General features: G+C 52.5%; 6 protein-coding genes across 6 annotated transcripts; 4 read left to right on the top strand and 2 right to left on the bottom strand.

Moving 5' to 3' along the window:
* Window positions 1–61: 61 nt before the first annotated feature.
* Window positions 62–2915, top strand: TRIREDRAFT_62226 (uncharacterized protein; the record flags this gene model as incomplete). The annotated part of the gene is made up of 4 exons (XM_006965820.1): window positions 62–223; window positions 360–761; window positions 863–1579; window positions 1623–2915. The coding sequence occupies 4 exons, from the start codon at window positions 62–64 to the stop codon at window positions 2913–2915; spliced, it is 2574 nt and encodes an 857-aa protein (XP_006965882.1).
* Window positions 2916–4101: 1186 nt separating this feature from the next.
* Window positions 4102–5845, top strand: TRIREDRAFT_62198 (cytosine-purine permease; the record flags this gene model as incomplete). The annotated part of the gene is made up of 4 exons (XM_006965819.1): window positions 4102–4310; window positions 4412–4579; window positions 4657–5058; window positions 5152–5845. 4 exons carry the CDS (start codon window positions 4102–4104, stop codon window positions 5843–5845), a joined length of 1473 nt encoding a protein of 490 aa, XP_006965881.1.
* Window positions 5846–9253: 3408 nt separating this feature from the next.
* On the top strand, window positions 9254–9859 carry TRIREDRAFT_107974 (Basic-Leucine zipper transcription factor; the record flags this gene model as incomplete). Its single annotated transcript, XM_006965818.2, has 1 exon — window positions 9254–9859. The coding sequence occupies one exon, from the start codon at window positions 9254–9256 to the stop codon at window positions 9857–9859; it is 606 nt and encodes a 201-aa protein (XP_006965880.1).
* Window positions 9860–12993: 3134 nt separating this feature from the next.
* TRIREDRAFT_107973 (uncharacterized protein) lies at window positions 12994–15478 on the top strand (the record flags this gene model as incomplete). The annotated part of the gene is made up of 6 exons (XM_006965817.1): window positions 12994–13081; window positions 13563–13869; window positions 14073–14131; window positions 14309–14314; window positions 14638–14697; window positions 15105–15478. 6 exons carry the CDS (start codon window positions 12994–12996, stop codon window positions 15476–15478), a joined length of 894 nt encoding a protein of 297 aa, XP_006965879.1.
* Window positions 15479–17071: 1593 nt separating this feature from the next.
* TRIREDRAFT_107972 (uncharacterized protein) lies at window positions 17072–18802 on the bottom strand (the record flags this gene model as incomplete). The annotated part of the gene is made up of 6 exons (XM_006965664.1): window positions 17072–17199; window positions 17264–17664; window positions 17708–17783; window positions 18067–18169; window positions 18355–18514; window positions 18792–18802. 6 exons carry the CDS (start codon window positions 18800–18802, stop codon window positions 17072–17074), a joined length of 879 nt encoding a protein of 292 aa, XP_006965726.1.
* A 2299-nt stretch (window positions 18803–21101) lies between these two features.
* Window positions 21102–22573, bottom strand: TRIREDRAFT_107971 (uncharacterized protein; the record flags this gene model as incomplete). Its single annotated transcript, XM_006965663.1, has 7 exons — window positions 21102–21179; window positions 21415–21445; window positions 21597–21661; window positions 21756–21776; window positions 21834–21920; window positions 22031–22098; window positions 22297–22573. 7 exons carry the CDS (start codon window positions 22571–22573, stop codon window positions 21102–21104), a joined length of 627 nt encoding a protein of 208 aa, XP_006965725.1.
* Between the last annotated feature and the right edge of the window lie 57 nt (window positions 22574–22630).

The raw sequence follows: 22630 nt of genomic DNA, 5'->3' as shown, positions 1-22630 counted from the left end.
TTGAGCAGGCAAGGCACGTGATGACGAGGAGTAGCAACATGAGTCAAGTGACGAAATGGCCATGACGGACCAAGTTGACGGCATCGCGCACGAGCTGTCGAGCCTTGACTTTCACCATCCATATACGCCGTATGACGTCCAGAACCAGTTTATGCAGACAGTGTATCAAGTGCTGGAGACTGGCAACGGACAAGTAGGGATTCTGGAAAGCCCAACTGGAACCGTAGGTTATACCTTCCGGAGGACTGCATGATCAGAACCATCTTCAACCTGGTATAGCATCTCGTCCAGCGGCTTTGGACGTAGACGAGGGTGTCATTTCCACAATCTCAGGGGACACTTACTGATAGCCGTCTCAGGGCAAATCTCTGTCGCTCATTTGCGCTTCTCTGACATGGCTGCGAAATTACAAGGCCACTAGGCAAGAGGCAGCGCTGCAGGAAGCAGGAGAATCGTACAAGGATGAGCCGGCCTGGATCGTTGAGCAACTTCTGTCCCGGAAACGGAGCGAATTGCTGCAGCAGTGGGAAGACAGAGAGAAGCGGCTGGCATCTATTCGGCTGAAGGAGAAGGCTCAGGAAGAAAGAGGTCGAAAGAGACGCCGTGTGGAGGACGTTTCTGCGGTTGTCGAAACCATAGCCGACGAAGATGCGGAATGGCTACTGGACGCTGATGACCATGAAGTGAGCGACCGAGATGCCTTGTCCGGCCTGAGTAAGGAATCACGAGAGATTCTCGAAAGGATTGGCCTGGGGGGGCGCGTGAAGAAGGCGGATGACGATGACATACTCGAGGAGAAAGTCAAGGTGCGAGTATCGGCCCTGATCTCATCTTCTCTTGTAGTAACCTCTTCCCATGTTAGATCTACTATACATCGAGAACTCACTCGCAATTATCACAATTCATCTCAGAGCTGCGTCGCCCAGCGTTTCCGCCGTCGCTGCCACCATCTGTTGCAAAGGCGTCAGATGTCTCCCCGACGGAGCCCGTAAAACTGCTGCCGTTGTCATCACGGCAAAAGCTCTGCATCAATCCATTTGTTGCTCGCCTTGGGTCTGTGCAAGCCATCAACGACCGCTGCGCGGAGCTTCAACAAGCGAAATCCAGTAGCAAATGCTCCTTTGTGCCCAAGGAGGAGCTTCTCAGCCAGACACACCAGTTTCGAGACTCTGCTCTGGCAACCATTCCCGATATCGAGGATCTACATCATCTCGGAAAGTCTTTGTCGATATGTCCCTACTACGCCTCTCGCGTGGCTTTGCCGGGAGCCGAAATCATCACGCTGCCATACCCGCTTCTGCTGCAGCAGAGCGCTCGCGAGGCTTTGGGCATCAAGTTGGAAGGAAACGTAGTGATAATCGATGAGGCGCACAATATCCTCGATGCGATATCCAATGTGCATGCTGCAGAGATTCAGCTGAGCGACCTCCGCAGGGGTCGCCAGATGCTTGGAGTCTATGTCAAACGATTTGGCAAGAAGCTAAAGGGTATCAATCGAGTCAACGTGGGGAGGGTTGGGAGGATCATTGACGGGCTCTCGGAGTGGCTTGAAGGGGCCTTGAAGTTCAAGGTATGTCTGGTAACGGGGTATGTCTCCGTGATTGCCTGGCTAACTCGTCTAGGACGAACATGGGATTGTCGACCCGAATGACCTCACGAGGCACAAAGGCATTGACCAGATGAACATCTATGAACTCATTCAGTACATACAGGAGTCGAAGTTGGCGTACAAGATTGAGAGCTATGTGGCTCATGTCGAGGCTGAGGGCGACAGCAGCAATTCCGGACCTCCAAAAGCCGCCACTCCCGTCCTCCATACTCTCGTCTCTTTTCTGATCGCTCTTACAAACCTAAGCTCGGAGGGCCGAATTTTCTACCAAAAGGTCCACGGAGCCGCGACGGACGTGAAATTGACCTATCTTCTTCTCTCACCAACTCACGCCTTCTCTTCGGTTGCCTCAAGCGCCAGGGCGGTCATCTTGGCTGGCGGGACCATGTCGCCATTTCAAGACTACAAAGACCAACTGTTTCCCACCCTCGAGCCTGGAAAAGTAACGTCTCTAAGCTGCGGACATGTCATTCCCCCGGAGAATCTTTGTGTCTGGACTCTTGCTTCGAGCAATCCTGCGTCGCCTCCGTTTGAGTTCAGCTTCAAGCAGCGAGGGAACAGGGAGATGATGACGCAGTTGGGGTTGGCGATTCTAAACGTTTGCAACATTGTCCCTGACGGAGTGGTCGTATTCTTTCCGAGCTATGGCTACCTTGATGAGATTGTCAAGGTCTGGCAGCAACGCCAGGGGGAGAGCTCTCAAACCATATGGGATCGACTTCAAGCCCGAAAATCCGTCTTCAGAGATTCCAAAGGCGAATCGAGCGAAGATGTGCTACGAGACTACTCGCAAGCAATCCTCGGAGTCAGGCCAGCTGGGGATAAGCGCACTGGAGCTTTGCTTCTGAGCGTTGTTGGCGGCAAGATGTCTGAAGGAATCAACTTTTCAGACCGCCTAGGACGTTGTGTGATGGTCGTGGGACTGCCGTACCCAAACATTGCATCGCCGGATTGGAAGGCGAAGCTCGAGTACATTGAGTCTACCACCGAAGCCCGGCTTGTCAAAGAAGGACGAAATAGTGGCGAGGCAACGGCACAAGCAAAGCAGGCGGCGCGGGACTTTTACGAAAACGCCTGCATGCGGGCGGTCAACCAGAGCATTGGTCGAGCTATCCGGCACCGGGGAGACTATGCGGCGATTATCTTGGTTGATAGACGATATGGGACGGATCGGATCCGGGGGAAATTGCCTGGATGGATTCGAGACGGGCTGGAGAAGGAGAGTCACGAAAGGGGGCTTGGTGCGCTGATGGGGGCTCTGGGGGCCTTTTTTCGCAAGAAGTCGCAAGCGGGCAATGGTCCGTAGAAGCGTCAATGAGGTACATTTCGATGAGCATATGGAATATACAAGTATACCCCTGCAATAGGACGTGGTTCTATCGAGGAATGGCTGCAAATGCTGAGAGCTTGCAGGTACTTGTAGGGTAGCGCTACGTGGTGAAGTAGTTGATAGGTACATGTACCTTAGTTGCAGCACTAAGAGCCAGTCTGTCTGGGCTGTAGGCGAGGGTCGGGTTCTCTTGTATATATGTTCTGTGCAACTGGATGAGAGTTGCTGGTTTCAGCACGATATGTCGTCTTGTTGTCATGTCAGGCGCCTATACTCTCAGTCATTATAGGTAGGTAGGAGAGAGCGTACGAACTGCTTGGCATTAGGTAGGTACTGGGTGAGAATGCGCTCGCGAGAGCGGTAAGAGTCTCTGAAGCACTGATAAAGCCAGACGTCTTCTCTATCTCTAATTCATCAAAGGCACTTATACATCATCATCCCCATCAGATACATCTATGCTGCATCACGACGTTGTGATAGGTCCTTGATGCGCAAGGATTACCTAATCCCACAACCCTCTGTCTTATCTCAGCCTTCTAGTAGCATCGCCATTCGTACAACACTAACCCTGTTCCTGTCCAAGCGGCGGAGTGGCTTGCAGGCAATCTCTTCCATCTCGTCACACGGGCCGGTCGTTCATCGAATCCCCTCCATCGGCATCGCCGCTGTGATTGGATGGAGGCGCCCTTCTAGTCCACTTCTAGCTTTGCGGATGTGAAAATCTTTTTTTTTTTTCCCTTCTCTTTCGTCCCCCGGCTTCTCTCTGGGTCGGACGAGGAGGAGGAGGAGGAGGAAGAGGAGGGGCGGAACCGGAAGGGCGTTCGGGAGGCGAAATTTTGACTCACTTATTATTACTTCATCGAGTGCTGGGCGTCTGGTTCGATCTGCTTCTCTTGTCTCGCCGAGCGGTAACACTGTAATACATACATCGATTGCTGGAGGCGGTCATGCTGTGTGGTGACATTTGACGCTCCTTTCGCCTTTCGTTTTCCATCTTGTCGAGTGTCTATTACATACGATACTCTATCCTGCTGCTACTCTGATCGACGCAGAGGCTCGACAAGTCTCCAAAGGAGTTGAGCAGTCGGGCTTTTATAGACGGCAGACCAGACCTCAGACAAAAACTCCAGCAGCAAGTTCCCACCCAAACGCAACCGCACAGATGCTGGTGGATACGGTCGAGGCATCCGAGGTGCCCGTCAGAGAAAAGGATGGCCACCACAGCGACGAGGAGTCGCTGCTCCACAAGGTCCTGCGAGCTGGCCGCGTCGAGGAGCGAGGCATCCTGCCCGTGCCCGTCGAGGAGCGCACCGCCACCCGCTTCTTCAACATCTTTACGCTATGGTTCTCCATAAACACCAACATCCTGGGGTAAGCTGGTCTCCCAAAGATCCACATGTCATGTAGTTGTACAAGTACTACAAGCATAGGGACAAAGAATGCTGACCGAAGCCGCTGTTGCTCCTCCCCAGCATCACGTTTGGCATGCTGGGCCCCGTGGCCTATGGCCTCAGCCTGAGGGACTCGTCCCTCGTCATCCTGTTCTTCTGCATGCTGTCAACCATCCCGCCGGCGTATCTCGCCATGCTGGGCCCCAAGACGGGCATGAGGCAGATGATTCAGGCCCGGTACAGCTTTGGGTAAGAACACACACACCTTCGCCACCATGTAATCCAGAACATCAGGAGTTACTAACAACGGCCGATTGGATCTTCAGCCGATACATTGTATCAATCCCCGTCCTGCTGAACCTGGCGAGCATGACCGGCTTCACCGTCATCATCTGCATCACCGGCGGGCAGTGTCTTTCGGCCATCTCCAACGGATCCATCAACGAAGACGCCGGCATCGTCATCATTGCGGTGCTGTCCCTGCTCGTTTCCTTCTGCGGCTTCCGGGTCCTGCACGTCTTTGAGACGTATGCCCCTATTCCGGCCATTATCAGCATCGTCATTGCTACGGGCTGCGCTGGTTCAGGCCTCAAGAAGCAGGCCGCCCCCGAGGCCCCGGCCACGGCAGCCGGCATCCTCAACTTTGGCATGATCATTGCTAGCTACCAAATTCCCTGGGCTGCTCTAGCGAGTGACTTTACCACTTACTTTGATCCCAAAGTCCCATCGTAAGTGAACACAGCCCCTCGAGATGTTTCTCCATATATATATATATACCATCTCAGAGCCTACGCAATGTTCAGTCACTAACAATTAAACAGCTGGCGAGTCTTTCAGTACACTTACTGGGGCCTGCTCATCCCGACCGTTCTGCTCATGGTTCTCGGCGCCGCCGTGGCGGGAGCCATGCCCAACAACCCCGAGTGGCAAGAGGCCTTTGATCTGTACTCGGCCGGCGGCGTCCTCGCAGCGATGCTGTCGCCCGCGGGCAACTTTGGCAAGTTCGTCGTCGTGATCCTGGCGCTGTCTCTCCTGGGCAACACCTGCGGAACATTCTACGCCATCACGCTCAACTTCCAGACCCTCGCGCCGTGGCTGTTCAAGGTGCCGCGGTACCTCTTCTCCATCGTCATCACCGGCATCATCATCGCCGTGGCCATCACCGCCGTCGGCGACTTCTTCGAGAGCCTGGAGAACTTTGTCTCCCTCATCGGCTACTGGTCCGCGGCGTTTGTCGGCATCGTCATCGTCGAGCACGTCGTGTTCCGCCGCCAGAACTACGACTCGTACGACCACGCCATCTGGAGCGACGCGAAGAAGCTTCCTCTCGGCGTCGCGGCTCTGGCCAGCGGAGTTCTCTCATTCGGCTTGGTCATCCCCTGCATGGACCAGGTGTGGTGGCAGGGCCCCATTGCGAAGACGACGGGCGACATTGGGTTCGAGATGGCGTTTGCTGTGAGCTCGTTGCTCTACGTGCCGCTGCGGTACGCCGAGATACGACTTACGGGGCGGTGATGGGGGAAAAAAAATTAGCAGCAACTTGTTTGGTGAAGTTGTCTTGATTTGCAGATATCTTAGACGTAATTAGATGGCCATGTACAGCGTACGCTGCATTATCTCGATATTTTTTGAGGAGTAAAATAGATAAGGCTATTTCAATGGAAGAAGAATAATGGGACTTGATGAGTTACTTGTTGAGAAGGATGCGATTGCGAAAATGTGCGGATGGACTTGTAGAGCCTGGGCCGCTCATCGCGAGAAGCGAAGCAGCATGCATGAGCTTGATCTGGGCTTGAGCTGTCAGCTTACCTTGAACGATGTTACCGAAGCTGTATTAATCTACGCTGCACTGCTAGTAGCAGTAGAGTGAAGCACATGCGTATACAGCCCTGTCGCATCCTGTATGAAAGAAGAAGGCTATCTATACTCTTGTGGGGAGCTGCATGCGCGTGCCTGAGTATGTATTGCGAGGAAAAGCATAGAGGGATGACAACAGCAACAGCCAGAACAATTGAAATGGCAGCGCTATGCTATCACATTTCTTCGAGAGGTCTTGCGCTTGCATTCTCTAAAACAGACAATATCTCATCTGGTTGGATATCCGTCATCAAATGACAGGCAACGCATTGTATATACAAGCGGGATCGACTAGGACCGGGGCCGGCGTTGAGAGCTTAACCGCCATTGGCATTGAAAGTACATGCATAAAAAGCCTTGTAAGCCTTTCTGAGACACTCCGCGATGAGATCAAAGTCGCCATTGAGCCCATATAGCCAGGTAGAGTCCCTATAGGCTGGGAGACCAAGGAAAACCTCGGCGGGGAGGCTTTTCCTCAAAGCATATACTCGCACTTGGGGCACACAGGGGCGGCGGGATAGAGCTGACGGGTGTCCCCAATAACTGCAATCCCAAAGCCTCAAGCCTCCTTTGACGACTACACTCAGAAAATTGGTTGTGTTCTGAGATGAATAGTGGGAGAAGAGTGTGATGTTGTGACCAAACCCCTCTATGGGACCGAGGCGAGACTATAGCCTCACTGGTCGCTGTTGTCCACCGACACTTGAAAAGTTGCAGAGGATAGAGTAATTTTTATCGACTCATGAAAGTTTGCTCATGGCCTGATCCGACCCTATGAATCTAGTACTGTCGTCAGGCTGTCGGTATGTAACGTGTTAGTCGAGCCCGGCAGTCGCCGGTCCCAGGGCCTCGTACCTCTCAACATAGCCCCCCTCTCAGACACGAGGCATTACAGTAATAGAAGCCAGCCCTACGGGGACGCCACAGGCTGTCCCTCAGCGCCGGGGAGTGTCTTTAGAGGACTGGTGGTGGCGCAGGCGTGGGGGGAGGCGGTTGGTGCCGTTGAGGTATGGGTAGGTATGTTTTGAAAAGGATGAGGCAAAACCCTTTCTCTTCCATGTATAGCCAGCAAGATACATGTAGGTGCTGTTCGCTTGTTGTCAACATGCTGTTGGCCCCGAATCGAGTTCATCTTGCACACATTGCACTGATGTGATTGCCTCCTCGTCTCTTCTATATGAGAGGATCAGTCGCGTGCATAGACGAATGCTACCTTACATACAGTACTGTAGGTAGGTCGCAAGTTGAGGCCAAATTGCAAGCAAGAAGCAGCATAAGCACTATGACTACCTACTTGGCACTGCACTCCAAGCGTGCGTGATGCCCAAAGTCTTACAAGCTGTTCCCCCGCTGTCATAACCCAAACAATGACCTCGAAAGCTTTCCATCAGCCCTACCATTGTCAAAGCTCACCGAATCCAACGGCGTCTGTCGCGGAAGCCCCATCATCTTGTTAGGCTGACCGCTCGGCAGACTTCAGCACAGCTCTCTCTCGTTCACAGCGGGGTCCTGCAAAGCCAGGAAACCGTCCACTGAACATCTCCAACATGCTCAAACAAGGCCCTGCGTGCGTCCTCGCGTCCTCCGAGGGACTGTCAGCATCGTGTGGAGCCCGCTGGTTGGGTTCGGCGATGATCTGTGATAGCCCTCCCGGCGAGGCAAGCCACCATCTACAACGCAGCGCGAGATGAATCAAGATACGGCAAACGGATTGGGAGGCACATCAGACAGTATTCATGGCGACTTCAGTGCCATCACTAAGCTCTCCATGCCTCTGGGTCGAAGGTCCCGTGTTGTCAAGGCCGATGAAATTCATGGTACATAGTTGCTGCGTCCCATGACCCTTGTAAGCCTGATCGCTGTTGAGTGGCATTGGAGTCGTCGGCCTGGCAAGAGGGGCGCTGTGTGCGTTGCTCGACACCTCCAAGTCGGCGAGTTTGATAGGGTCCGTGGTACAATTCAGAGCATCGATATAGGAGGTTGTACTTGGAAATACTTGCACTGTTGTTGCCATTTTCCAACGTATTCAACCCAACCCCGACCTCAAAACAATGACATATGCACAATATGTACACAATACTAGCACATCAATCACCTCGGGCACAAGAATCTTACACAATGATCACCATCAGTTTCCTTTGCTTCACGCCTGTATTGACGGTAATATAACAATCCATATTCCATGCACGTGGCTAATACTATGCCAACGGTGGCGCCCACACACTCACTCACACCCTCCCGAGCTGCATCTCACCTACATTACATGTATCCAGTCGGCGACCAAAACCCAGACTATCGACTCGCAGCATATGAGCTGAACTGCTCTGCGAGAGGGCCAAACAGGGCAAGCGAAGCCCAAAGAAGAAGGGGACCTCTTCAAACGCACGACATCTGCCAGCCTTTTTCCTCGTCCTCGTCCTCGTCCTCCATGTTCCTTGCCTGTCGCGGCCTAGCCCTCGTGCTCGCCCTCTGCGCTCCAGAGCATCACAGCAGCATGACATGACATGGAGCAAGCAAGCAAGCAAGCAAGGAACATGAAGCATGCAAGCATGCATGCACTGCCGCAGCCCGACAATCTCGCTGGCACCGAAGGATCGGGGCAGCTCTGCCCTGTCGCCGTCGCTCATTTGCTGGTTGCTGCAACGTCAAGTCTCCCGCTTCCCGCCTTTTCGTGTGTAGAGCTTCCAAGTTTTTGGCCTCAATTGCAACCGTGGATCTGACCGAGATGTCGGACGCAGCTTGTTTGTCGGGTTCGCTTCACTCTCTATATTGCTTCTTTCTTACTTGGCGGGCCATGTGCGTGGTCTCTTGTCATGCTCCATGCAATTGCTTCACCTGCCCACCAGTTTATTCTCGGTTAGGTCTCTCATCATAGGTAGGTATATATGTCTGACAAGACGCCATCGCCTGATATACATTTGGAGTCTGCATTCAAGACCACATCTCAATCAATACCATTCACATCTCTTCCATAGGCATCTGCTATATATCTGCATCTCTGCCATCCATTCTTTCCTCAAGCATCTACTTCTCTCCCCCCACATGTCTTGCTCTCCCTCGCCCATAATGGTTGACGACAGAGACTTTGTGTTCAGATACTGGCCAGAGCAAGCCTCGACCGAGGACATGTGCTCTTCAGAAGCCTTTCTCTCAACCGACAATGACAATCACCAGCATCTATTTGGCACAAGCCTCCACCATGCGAACATCCGCAATCCGTACCACCAACAAGACCGACTGGTCGTCTCAAACCCCAGCTACTCCCCTGAAAGCCCCAACGCCGTCTTCTTCCAGATGCCCACGCCGTCGCAACTGTCCACCGTGCCAGGGCTCGGCATCCCGCCGTCAACACCAGCACCGCATCACCACTACCGCCAGGACTCGCCCGCCAGCACACACAGCAGCCGCTCGCATTCCAAACAGCGCAGCACTGCCCGGTCGACGGACGGCGGCGATGAGTTTGAAGCCGTCGACGACGAGGCGCAGGCGGCCATCAAGCGGCAGCGCAACACCCTGGCGGCGCGAAAATACCGCCAGAAGCGCCTTGACCGGATCGCTGATCTGGAGCGTGCGTTGAGCGATATGGCTTGCGAGCGTGATGAGTTGAGATTGAGGCTTGCTAGGCGCGAAGCCGAGGTTGAAGCTCTGCGGGAGGTGCTGGGGAGGAGGTGATGCATGCCCTTGGAGTTATATCCGCGGACGCCACCAGGCTTTCAAGCACTCCGACTAGAAGACGACACACAAAGCGGATCTTCACTCGCGGGAAGAGCGCCTTTCTGTATTTTAATCTGTTCCTGTGATTTTTGTTCTATGGAAATTTATATAGATCAACTAGTGTTATGGTGTTTACAGAAAAAAGGGGCAGAAAATGGGTCTTTAGGGCAGGACTGTGTTATATTCCGTCTTCAAGTTTTTATCACTCCAACTATTACTCGGCTCGTTATGAATCTTGGCCTTCTTATCCTGGGCCGTAGAGCCCTGGTTTATGATATGCAAGGTGTTAGCGAAACAATCCCTAGCAAGGCCACATAGCCACGAACACGACTGAAAAATCATAATCAAGTGATAGGGTCCCAAAGACTAAGAGACTCTCACGGTTGCTCAGACGATGTCGATTCTCTTCCTTTTTATGAACAAGATGTATCATGGAGATTTTTCAACTTCTTTCGCCTCATCACGGCAGACCGACGATGTCTTGTCGACAGGGCACGAATAATAGGGGGTGTGCAAAATTGTACACATATGCGGACGATAAGAGAAGAGAAAGAAAGTAAAGGTAACTCACTGGGACATCCAAACCTCATTTTCTCATAGATTCATCCGTAATTCTCTTGGACACTTATACTGGTTGTAGAGAGAGGAGGATTAGGAAAGGAGAAATGAGCAGCAAAGGTCTATTTCAGCCTCTGAGCATCCAATCATTGCCTTGACGCAACAGATGCCCCGTATCTGAGAGCTTCTCTGTACCGACTGGGATATTGGAAAAGACGATTGCATACTGATGCTTGGGAACGAGAGAACCTCAAGCTGGGACGAGGCATCGTTTAAATGTAGAATATTGACACACAATCAATTGAAGCCAAGCTACATGTATGTACCTTGCACAAAACACCGCAGGAGATACAACACATGGATCGTTGAAGTCACAGAGACGAGACGGACACTTGAAATTCCAATGATACATCACTTTGCTCCATGGCGCATCGGTCTCATCATCCATCCCGCCGCAGCAAATGCATCTTCTTACCACACAGAGTGCATGTACTGTTGCACACATTCATCTTCCCCACCGTGGCAATCCAAATCCGCTCTTCCTCAGTCTTCAACAGCCAAATTTTTTAGGCTCATGGTGTTGATTCAACCCCTTTCTTGGGAGGTCTGGTTTGCGTTGACAGAGTATTCGGCGATAGAGTCATAGTGGGGGCGTGTCAAGGCCGGTGACTCACCGCGACACCAGCGAGATTACATCAACTGTGCTGCATGCTTGTAATTTGAAAACCGCGTGTTTTGAAGGCTGCCAGCGTCGTACAGATAGACTGTAGATGGGACGCAGGGATAGTAGCTGTCAAAGGTGGTGATGATTGTTGACGGAGATGAGTTGAGTCAACTTGCTGCTGACTCGGCTTCTACGGAATAGGGGTCACTGATGATTTTTCAAAATGACAATACAATATGGAAAATAACTTCTTCTCCTGTGCATTGCCACAACAGTTGCCAAGAAGAGCTCTCTCGGGGTTGCAGAGCGGAGATAGACGGCCGACATGAAAGGAGACAGAACGTGGGACGCAAAGCTTGTCACCACCGCGCGACTTCTGTCGTCTTAGTGGCAAAGGACATGGACTACGTTCGGGAAGTTGTACTTCTCCGAGGCTCAAAGATAGCCAAGTGCCAAGGGGGAGAGATGATGGACTGTTCAGGCTTGTAGACAATAGCCGACAGCTCATCCGAGATCGATGGGTCTCTCGCGAGAGTCCCTTGCCGGCAGAGTCATTCAGAGTAGCAGGCATATGAATGATTTTGATAACCGTCTAGCGAAATCATGGAGATGGATGTGCTAAGACAGTGAACTAGGACTTGCATAAGTAGGTGGCTCAAGATTCAGAACAGCGGACCTCCCCCTGAACAGACGCACCGCACATCCAAAATGCCATGTTAGCAGTGGCTGTCGACGAGACAGCGGATATACAGCCCAGGTAACGGCTTGCAGAGAAGTTTTTGGTATAAGATACTTGTGCATCTATCTCATCTGGGGAACCAGCCTCTTGGCGAGGACATAATGTGCATCCTGGGCTGATGCGACCTATCATATCAGGGGAGTGGCATCTCGAGATGGACTGCTTCACACCGCAAGGCTTGGCCATTCACACAATGCAGACATACTTTAACAAGCATGTATATGCAATCTCAGGAATTCATGCCTTGAAGGGTGCAATACAAAGTCGGGATAGAATTCAATTCCATCACGCCACGCTCGAATCCGAAGCACAGTCAACTTTGAATTCGGCACCTGCTTTTCAATGCTCCTCCGCTGTCGCAAATCTTTCGTTTCCCCCAGCAATCACAAACGCAGTAGCGGTGTTGTCATCATGGCTGAAGCCAGCTGAAGCTGATGCTCACCCGTCACCAACTCAGCCCAGTCAGTGCTTACTGCGTACCTCTAGCCCTCATAGGTATGGATGCAGCTGCAAGGAGAAGAAGGGCTTGACAGCCTCGGTGCTTGGCGAGGTCAGCCGGCCAGACGATGATTCGATGGCACGGGTATAGGTGCGCATACCAAATGCTACGTAGAAGCCATATAACACATAATAAGAGCTGCTAGAGCCAACCTCTCATGGCAACGTACATGTACCTAAGCATGGACTTGATGGTTGATGGTGATGACAAGACGGAGAATGCTGGAACGCTGCGGATCAAACATTTTCCCCGCCAAAGTGCCAAGGCGGATCATCTGCGGGAGTGGAGACGGGACCAACGTGTCGATGACGTAGCCGCCCGTTCCTGATCATCAGGAGGCAAGAGCGAACTGGATCAAGCTCGTAAGACTGACTGACAAGCTCTTGGCTTTTTTAACCTTTAATCTGTCTGTTCAATTTATTTTCCATCTCCTGCATACCTGCCCTTGCATCACTTCACAAGTTACACACACCCTGCTTATTGTGTCCCAACAGCTCGAATATTATCGACTGACACTGCATTATTCTCTATCGTCGGGTCGCTCGATATCTGTGTTCGTTTCTGCTTCTGCACACCTGCCATCATCCGAGGCACCGTCGATTAGCGTCACCACCACTCTCCATACCGCCATCATGTCCGAGTCCGCGCCTACACCCACCATCACCGTGACAGAGCCTGAACGCGTCTACGATGCGCAGCCAAAGTCCCTCCCCGCCATGAGTGAGTCCGAAACATGAAACACCATAATCTGCCTCTGCCCCCCTGCCAAACCTGCGGAGAAAATGGCTCGACACTGACGCAATTCCCGTACAAAACAGACGCCCAACAGCCACAGCCCGAGACGACAGACGACGTCAAGATGCGCGGAGGTGACGATGGGGGCATGTGCCCTGGCCGATTCTGCTTCATCATACCCTGCCCGATTCCCTGCGACTGCTGCATCTTCCCATGCCCGTGCTGAGCGCTGGACGATTTGTCGATACCGCCAGTGTGCCGAGGCTGCGTAACGAATGGCTACAACGCACAGAAGGATGTTTTTTTGAGTTGATTTGTGCGATTTTACGCAATACCGAGATGATACAAAGCGAAATGACTTGAACCTTTTTTTTTTTCTGATTCATGACCAAGTTGAAGAGTTGAGATTGAGCCTATGCTTGCAGCTATAGGCTAGATGGATATAATATACCACAATTCTTGAGAGCACACAAGAGTTACCTGTCACTCGTCTTCTTCACGACAGCCTGGCTTCCGTTCGTCTTCAAGTGCGCCGCTACGAAGACTTCGATGCTCAATCTCGCCTGCATGTCTCCCGCCTCATCCCGGGCTACCACTACCAGAGCAGCCACTTTAAACCAAACAGTCACCAGCATAACAATCTCGGCAGAGCTACTCGCCCCAAGGACGGCCAATGAGCGAGTACCGCAGGCCGCGACGTTGCCTGGCTATATGTGCAGGCGAATCCGTAGACTACCTGCTGCGTCGTGTCGGGCTGAAACTCATCGCTGGAGGTGCGATATAGGTGTGTTTCTGTCTGCCTTCCTCCTCCTTGGAAAGGCACGGCTGCCGTCTCTGAAGTGGTTGTGAGGACTTGAGGATCACCTCGCTTCTGTTTCTGAAATCTGTAAACTCTTTGGCGGAGACTCTGTCGGTGACCTTTGCGCAGTTGGGAGCCAGGGGATGTCGTTCTACTTACTGACTACATGCACAATAGCTCTCAAAGAAGAATCGTTGTCTTTCCAGTGAATAATCCACCACTGTGGTGTCTCTCTGGTAAGTAGAGCAACAGGTGCCGAGTTATGTAATGAGAGCAGAAAGTATAGAGTCTGTTTGGCAACTTGAATACCAATGATTGAAATGATAACTCCAGTGCTCCGTTTGCGCAATGGCTTTTAAGGTTACACGAGGTGTCTTAGCGTTGAGGGACTGTATATCGAAGAGCCTGTGTAGATCAAGGTATGTGTGCTGTGTGAACTGTTTATTTGTTGCTGTGGTTTAGTTCTTTCGTTAATGCCTTATAACACAGGAGGTGAAGGGTGATGCTCGATACTGTTGTATCAGAGGTTGACTTGATGGGATTATACTGAAGAATGAAAGGCATTGTTGTTGAAATAATAGAGGCGCTTACCAGCCCACGTGAAACATCTCATCGCTTAATGGGAGAAACAGGCATCTATTACCATCATAACTCTATATCAAAGCGAGGAATATATGAGGCATCATGACAGCGAGGATAATCTCGCTTGAAATTATTGTTCACTATACCTACCTCTAAACAGAGTCATGCTCGGTTGAAATAAGATTCGACAACTTGAGCTCTCACTCTCCGTTTGATTCGAGTCAGTCGAGAATTAAATTTTAGAGAGATTCAGGCGCAAGATTATAAAGGACTTGAGCCATAATTCGGCGTTCCTTTATGTGTTTTCATATATTGAACACATTGCCGATTTTTGTCTTTTCTCAAATTACTTGCAAGATTCCATTCTGATAGTCAAAGTCTCTTGCTTTCAGTCTCTAAAGTTGAGCGGAAAAGCAAAAAATCCTACGCATGCTACCCTCACTGTAAAAGAACTGCCTCGATTATCACGGCTTCAACGACAACCCCGAATGGTAAGGCTAGATTACCATGTGCAGAATTGGAAACTGGTCGTCAATAGTAGAAACATGACACAGCTGTGAATCAGCTCTTAGGTGGCCTGACTTTAATATCAATAGATGCATAGTTCTGCCTCTGATATTTCTATAGATTACGCTCTCCTTAACTCAACAAAAGCTGCCTTGATCATGCAAATGTTCCCTAGGTATGCCGAAACAACCAAACACGGTATACCTCGATTGAAAATCTGCTCATGGGAGTTGCCACTTCTCCTCTGGACGTCAAACAAACATGCCATTCAGGAGAGGCAACCACACCAATCACTTAAAAAGGAGCACATCCCAACACCCCTTGAAGTCTTTCGCCACAAGCATCGGCCCTTCGCAAAGAATCGTTATCACGACACCTCCCATGGCTTGAACTCGAGTCGTATAATACAAACCCCAGAAAGTCAAAAAACACGACTATGCACAAACAAGTTCCCATATCCCCTCACGTCAAAAAGAGGGACAGCTACAATCTGAACCTAATCGAGAGACCATCAAGCACAAAAAAAAAAAGGAGGGCATAAATACCCGAAGAGTCTCGGACAAATAGATCAAAAGGGAATGCCGAGTCGAGCAAGACATGGTCCAGCAGCAACACACACTGACGAGCTGCGTCACCCTCTCCTGGCCCCTCGAGATGCTTCAAAGGGCCAAGACGGATTAAAGTTTCCGTGTCTGCCTGCGGTTACTCAATCTGGACGGGCGCATGTGTCCACTCGCGACATATATTGCCGTCACATGCAGACAAACTGCCCGTTTCTGGTAACCATGGCTTGCGTGGCATCTTCCAATCAAGGCCAGGGGATCCCATAGTAAGCTCATCGTGGCGCTGGTCATGACAAAGCCAAGTGGACGTCAACTCTGGACCCTGGGCGGCTCTGGGTGGCCTCCAAGTAGGATACATACGAGCACCAAGGAGCCTGTAATGATTCAGATAGGAGAGACCGACAAGCTGCTCATGTTGGCAGGGCTAGTCTATGGCGTGAAACTCTGCCCTTGATATAAAAACGCTGTGTTCAAGTCGACAGGTCTACTCCCGTATGCTCGAGCAAGGACTTGCTAGGACTTGTTGTATAGGCGTCCCCGCCATCAAACAACTCATCAGAGGCCTTAGGACCTTAGGCCCCGAGAAAGAGGAGGCCGGGTTAGAACGGGCTCTCCTCTGTCAAAGAGCTGCAGAGGTAATCCAGACAACGTCATGATTACCTCCCCCCGATGGGACTGTGACCTTTGCTGATTGGAAGACAGATATCATGGCGCATCATCTGGTTGCATGGTGGTACCCCTTGACGGCACCGCCAAGAGCGTCCTAGGAGGCAAAGGAAACGCGCAATGGAGGAGGAGGAGGAGGGGGGAGGCGTGTGAATGGCCTCGATGGGCGGATGACCATAAAAGCTAGCGGGGACAGGTGGACAAGGTTGGCCATCAGAGCCGGCATTGTGGTGGGGTGAGTGGGCAGGGATCATGAGATTCAGCAAGGGAGTGCTTGGCTTGAAAGTGGCAGATCTTGCAGATGTGAAGTGGTGGGACGCAGAGAGGATGGAGATCATAGGAAGCAAGAGTTCAAGGCTAACAGAACAGGGGGTGCAGCAACGGTCTGAGCCTCTGGGGGGGGGAGGGACCGGCGCTTGCTGAGACTCTGGTGAAGAAGTAGCCGAAAGAAGGGTGTGTGATAAACGATGAGACAAGTTGGAGGCCCGAGCAACCCGTCCGCTCAAGCAGACGAATTTCCAAGCTGAGCTGCGTCGCGGGTTAGAAGAAGGGGGACCGCCTCCAGCTGGCTCTAACATGGACGGCATTGGAACCGTGGCAAGGTGCGGAGAGGCCCGCCTGGGACGGCCCACACCTTGACCACAAAGGCATGACGGAGCCATGGCGGTTGGGAGAAGAGGGAGAGGCGTAAAGCCAGCCGCAAAGTGTCCGCAACTGTACGGAGCATCATGGTATTGGGGTTAGCATTTGGCTATGGATAGGAAAAGGGGGGGGCTCCATGTTGGAAACTTGGGAGCTGGGTTGAAGGATGAGGAAAAGCAGAGGAAGAGATACTACCATCCAAAGGGCAATGTAAGCTCATCTTTCTAGAACCCACTGATCCGCGGACTGTGCAGTATTGTAACTGCGCGTAATACCTGTGCGTGCGTGTCCAGCAAGGCGATGCCGAGGAGAGGTCGGAGGTTGGAGTCTCGAGCTCGTACATACTGTAGGCATGTACATATGTATGTAGGTAGTACTGCAACTCTGCGGGACGCATGACCCTCGTACAGACAGTCCCCGCCATGGCATGCATCTTCACACATGCTTGCGTTAGCGCACGAGATTGTGCATAAGGGTGCATGATGGGGTGGGTGGGAGCAGATGCGGCATGCCGACGCACTTGCAGGCAGGGCCTTGTGGTTGGCTGTGGCTCGGACGAACAAAGGCGGCCATGCGTGCGTCTTGCTTCATGGTGTCTTCTGGACCACACGGACGTCAAGACGACCATCCCTGACGGTTCGTATCGAGGGGGAACATCGGCGAGGGTAGCGTTCAATGTTGTCTGCGCCGGCAGATTCATCTTGTCATTCGCGGCCATGGACCGGAAAGTCAAATGCGGGAGCAAAGATGATAGGCATCCATCACCCGCCTCCCATATGGCGCAGTCCCAAGCTCCATGGATGGACGATCTATACAAGTTAGGTGCTCACTCATACTCCGTACAGTACATACAGGCAGCGCCTCGACGGACTGCGGCTGACGGGCTTGCTGGGCAAGTTTGTGCGAAAGCCCGGCTCAAGCCATATCGCTAGTCACAACCCAGGCATCCGGCTACCCCTGCACATGGTCTCTGGTGGCGTCGTCCTTCGTCCTCGTCGTCGATAGCTCGCCTCGACCAGGTATGAGGCCACTGACAAGCCTCCCGCCGCTGATTCCCACGGGCACTGGAAGGGGCAAAGCGTCGACAGGCACAAGGGCGGCTTCGTGGCTGTTGCACAAGCCCGCCTATCTATCTACCTATTGTCCGGAGAGGTGCGCCATCAGGTCCTTGTGGGCGTCGTCGGCAGACTGTGCGCAGACGAACGTCGTACCGCAGCGGTTCCTCTTCTGCTGACCTGTCATGTGAAGCTGTCTCTTCTTGTCTTTTGCGTCTGTCGCCCGTCTTCCCTTCCCTTCGTGATGACCGTCGCGCACCTGTTAGGTACATCCAGGCGATGGCAGCTGAAGGCGAAAGCGAATCGGAATGAAGTGCGACTAGAGAAGCCCAGCAAGGGATCGACGCACATCGAGAGCATTGCATCGTTGGGCAGCAGATTCCAGAGAGGCATCTACTACTACTACCAACTCTAACCAGATCAAAGCACAATCGCCGCACACACTCCCCATCGCTGGCCCGTGAGGGCATCGCTAGCCGCTCTTTGCCCTGAGACAGGCCATGGGGGCAGAGAGGAGGAGGGCTGGCGCGCCTCTTGAGTGGACGAGGCCACCAGGCGATGGATGCGGCTTCCAATGGCCCCGAGTGACGGCCTTTGCAGACAGCTGAGACACGGGCAGCAGGCGGACAATGACAGCAATATGGGAGCGAAGTTGACGAGTCGCTTTGCGGCGGTTCGGCTGGGGTCGCAATTCAGGTTTTTTTTTTCCCCTTCCCTTGCTGGCGGTTATCCTCCGTTGCGGCGCTGCTGTGAGGCGAGCGTGTCCATATCCTTGTCCATGTCCATGTTGATTGTGCGGAGGATTCACGGACGATGAGATGACAAGTAATATGAAGCACAAAGGACGGTGTGCAAGCCTCCAGTCTGTTGGAGAGACATACCTTAGGTACATGTAGGCAAGTATGTAGGTACGATACATGTAATCATGCAGGCGACGCCGGATGGGGGAGCCTCGGAAGAAATTCGAGGGCAGATAAGAGATGTGGGAATTGCCGAGCCTCTGGATATCAAGGCTGTGTGTGTGTGTGTGTCACGAGACCGTCCTTGGAGTTGAGGTACGAATACTATCTGGACAAGGCATAGATCACGAGTGTCGACTCGATCGCTTGGTGCTTCTCGGGGAGATCAAAGCAGGTTTCTCGTCTTCTCATGGTTGTCTCAGCCACCTCGTATGTACCTACATCTATAGGTAAAAACAGAGGATGGGAGGGGGGCCATCTGCATCCATGTCTTGTCTGTACAGTAGTAGATGTACCTCTCTTTTCACGTCCGGCTCAATGGCCATCCGATGACGACAGCTTCATACCTGCAATCGTGGCATCTGCTATTCCTGGCTTTTATCGGCGACTCGGAAAAGACGGGCTTGAGGAACACAAGTGGACTGAAGCCCGAGGCCTGCTTTTGCCGGCGCTGTACAGGGATATGGGTATGTATGTGCACCACCAAGAGAGACGGAGCATTTCCCCGGATTTACACGGATTGCTGGGTATCCTCTGCTCAGCGAGTAGGTATGTATTACCAACATGGAGACTCTTCGTACAACGGGGCGTCTCTTCATCTCGTCTGTTCTTTGCCCCTGTGACATTCGCCTGGTTTCTTCACTCAAGTTGGGGTGGTTGGTTGGACAAAGCCAGGTTCAAGCGTTGTGTTAGCGGCGGGAGGCTGCTCGAGCTGGTGAGGACAGAATGCGCCATGTCCTCTGTACGAGAACGTACATACACGTACCTAGATACGAGTACAGTATTGTTGGATTATCCAGACATGATCTGAACAGAGTCATACGCTGACGAGCAACCAGATGAAAAATGCTGAAATGAAGATGAATCATCAACACAAGATTATCACAGAGCAAGCCGAATTCCTAGATTGCGACTCCCTGGAGGAAGGCCCCTCGTCGCTCTAAAAGCCATCAAAAGGCGACAGGCATAGTCACATGTCGTGTAGCAGCAGCAGCAGCAGCAGCAGCCCCGTCTTTGACAATCTTGAATCTTCTGGCACAAGAGAGGGGAAAAGTTAAAAAACGAAAAGCCTCTGGGTGAGACAAGATTGCGTAGGCAGCGCCATGGCTGGGCCGCGCAAGGGCGGCTCAGCCAAGACAGGCTCGACGGCCCTGGATGACAAGCCCAATGCTCGTAACACGAGGACAATCCCATTCGACTAGCGTTGCGAACATTCCCGGGGCAGACGCCATAAACTGTCTACCTGGCATATCTGTACGAAGGAACAGGAGGATGAACGGGGAGGACGAAGCGCGGGAAGGATGCTGCTAACCGTTTGCTCCGTGCAAGTGGTAGCGGTGCGACCATCTGCTGTGGCGATGGGTCCTACCGACCCAGGTACTACTATGTCGCGGCTCTTGATAGTGTGGGCTCATATGAGGTTTTGCGTCTCGTTCCATGCTGAATTGTGAGGTCGACTTTGGATGTATATACGTTCCTACGCTGCCGAGGCCGATGGCTGTGGTGGTCTCACCAATCTGATGAGAGCCGGGATCGAGTATCGTAACTATGATCGGGATGATGGTCTATCGACTTTTCCCATGCCCTCTATTTCTGCGTCCATCGAAAACGCTCAACTCCGATGCAATTCTACCAACCCCTCCACAGACAAGGATCGTCATCGATGCTGACCCCGTGCTCATCAACATGCCATGGGTGATCTGCAGCAGGGTGGCCGCAGAAGCGGCCATGGAATCTCGGATGCAGACATACTTTACATACATACTGTACATACGGACATACAGACATTATCGATACGACGTGAATGCGCACTTATGCATCGAGACAGATTGAGGGGATTTGATGGCAATTCTGTTTGGCCATGGTGACTGAGGCAGATGAGATGGGCATGTAGCAGAAGCGTTTCAGCCGGTGGACTCTCGCATCGAATTCGAAGCCGACAACGATGGTGATGATGGTGACGACGGCGATGATGTCTTCAGGTTTCGGGGCCAGTGGACTGGAATGCCGGCCGGCACCGAGGTCATATTGGCATGTGCGTGGACATGTTATTCCGCTCATGTATACACATGTACGAGCATTGATGCTTCATGTCCTTAACCCCCAGAGGCTTCAGTCGTCGGGTGTCTCGCCACGCTGAGAGGACTTTGAAACAGCACACAGCTCCAAAGGGCCAACGGTCAGCTCCGCCGCCGTTATTGCTACCTACTATTCTGGGCTCGCAAAATCCCATCAAGCGGGAGCGACAAATCGCTTCCGAGCTGAATCGAAACCTCGACAGAGACCGGCCAAACGGTCTGTTTCCCGTCTCTACCAGAGAAGCAAAGTAGGCAGCCCGCAGACTATTTGTGAGACTAGCAGGTTGTCATGAACTGATCGCCCGCCTCATGTCTCGCCCGCCCTTTGCAAAAGAAAAATGAACCGGAATGGGTGGGTGGGAGGAGCATCGAGGCGCCTCACCAGCTGGCCGATGATTTGCACGGGCTTTTGCTCCGACTTGGCGGCATGCGCACATGGTCCAGTGTACATGTAGGTGTGCACATACCTTACTGTACATGGACGGTGCGTGAGAGATTCTGTAGGTATAAGTAAGATATCAATCACAATGGCAATATTGCCGCACTAGGTAAGAGCGCTGGTACCTGCCCGGCTCACGTATTCTAGCGCTAGAGTGGAGGTACCGGCCAAGGCCATCGTCAACGGAACGTGGTGTTTTCGTGTACCTACACCAACTCAGACTGCATGAGGCGCTCCTCAGTCCGCTCAGACGCCGTCATCCGCACCCGCCTCTGCTGGTACGAAACACACATGCACTCAGCACTGCTTTCAAGTAGCTGACTTACACATGCCACATACCGACACACACACACACACACACACACACACTTTCACGAGCTTGGTTGATCTCTGTATACTAGGTAGGAGAGGTCTGGTCTGGTGCCATGCGTCTGCTACCTCACTTACACTGATACGGCTACACCTGCTCCCACGCCCGTGTCTGCACGCCTCCGTCTGGACCGTCTCCTTCAACGGCTGTCTATCGAACACGCTCTAGCCACCGGATGGATACATGCAGTTGTAGCAGCCATAGCTGTCCTTTATTCTGCAGGTCTTGAGTGTGTACTCGTGTCTCTGACACCAAACCAACTACATGTACTAACAGGAGCGTGAATGTCCCATGTATCAGCTTGCCGACACTGGACTCCCACCCCTCCAGGTTGCCCTCCGCCTTTCAGTTCACAGTTGCAGACGCAGATATATAATAAGCTAGACGTTCCCGTGCATCGGCTTGATAGGCGGCCGACTCATGAGAGGACTGAAGCTGTCATGCACCTCTGCCGTGATATATCACCATCACCTCAACTGACCCTCCCTGCCACTGCTTCCCCCTCCCCCCTGCCACTGCCACTGCCACACACACACATACACACCCCCTTGTCGTCGGACATCTGGGCCATCATTCGATATCGGCTCGCCTTGATCGTCTGAGGGAATCTCTCACGAACTTCGCATCCCGTTGTCACTGCCGACTGGAAAGGGCCCGAATCCCGCATCTCACGCTCTGCACATGCAGGCTGGGAGGACCCGCAGCATCGGTACGTGCGTGCTGCTGACAGACGGGCAACTGACCTGAGCCGTTGCGCGTTTGCTGAGCCCATCGCCAGCCTCAAAGTAAGCTCGACAGCTACCAACCTAGTCGGCATACGGAGTAATCAGTCCCTTGATCTCGAACTCTTGGGACCGAGCAGCACAAGAAGGTG

The sequence above is a fragment of the Trichoderma reesei genome (genome assembly GCF_000167675.1).
Source record: "Trichoderma reesei QM6a unplaced genomic scaffold TRIREscaffold_10, whole genome shotgun sequence".
Lineage (NCBI taxonomy): Eukaryota > Fungi > Ascomycota > Sordariomycetes > Hypocreales > Hypocreaceae > Trichoderma > Trichoderma reesei.
The sequence above is the reverse complement of the archived record's forward strand: the minus strand, read 5'-3'. Positions and strand labels throughout refer to the sequence as shown.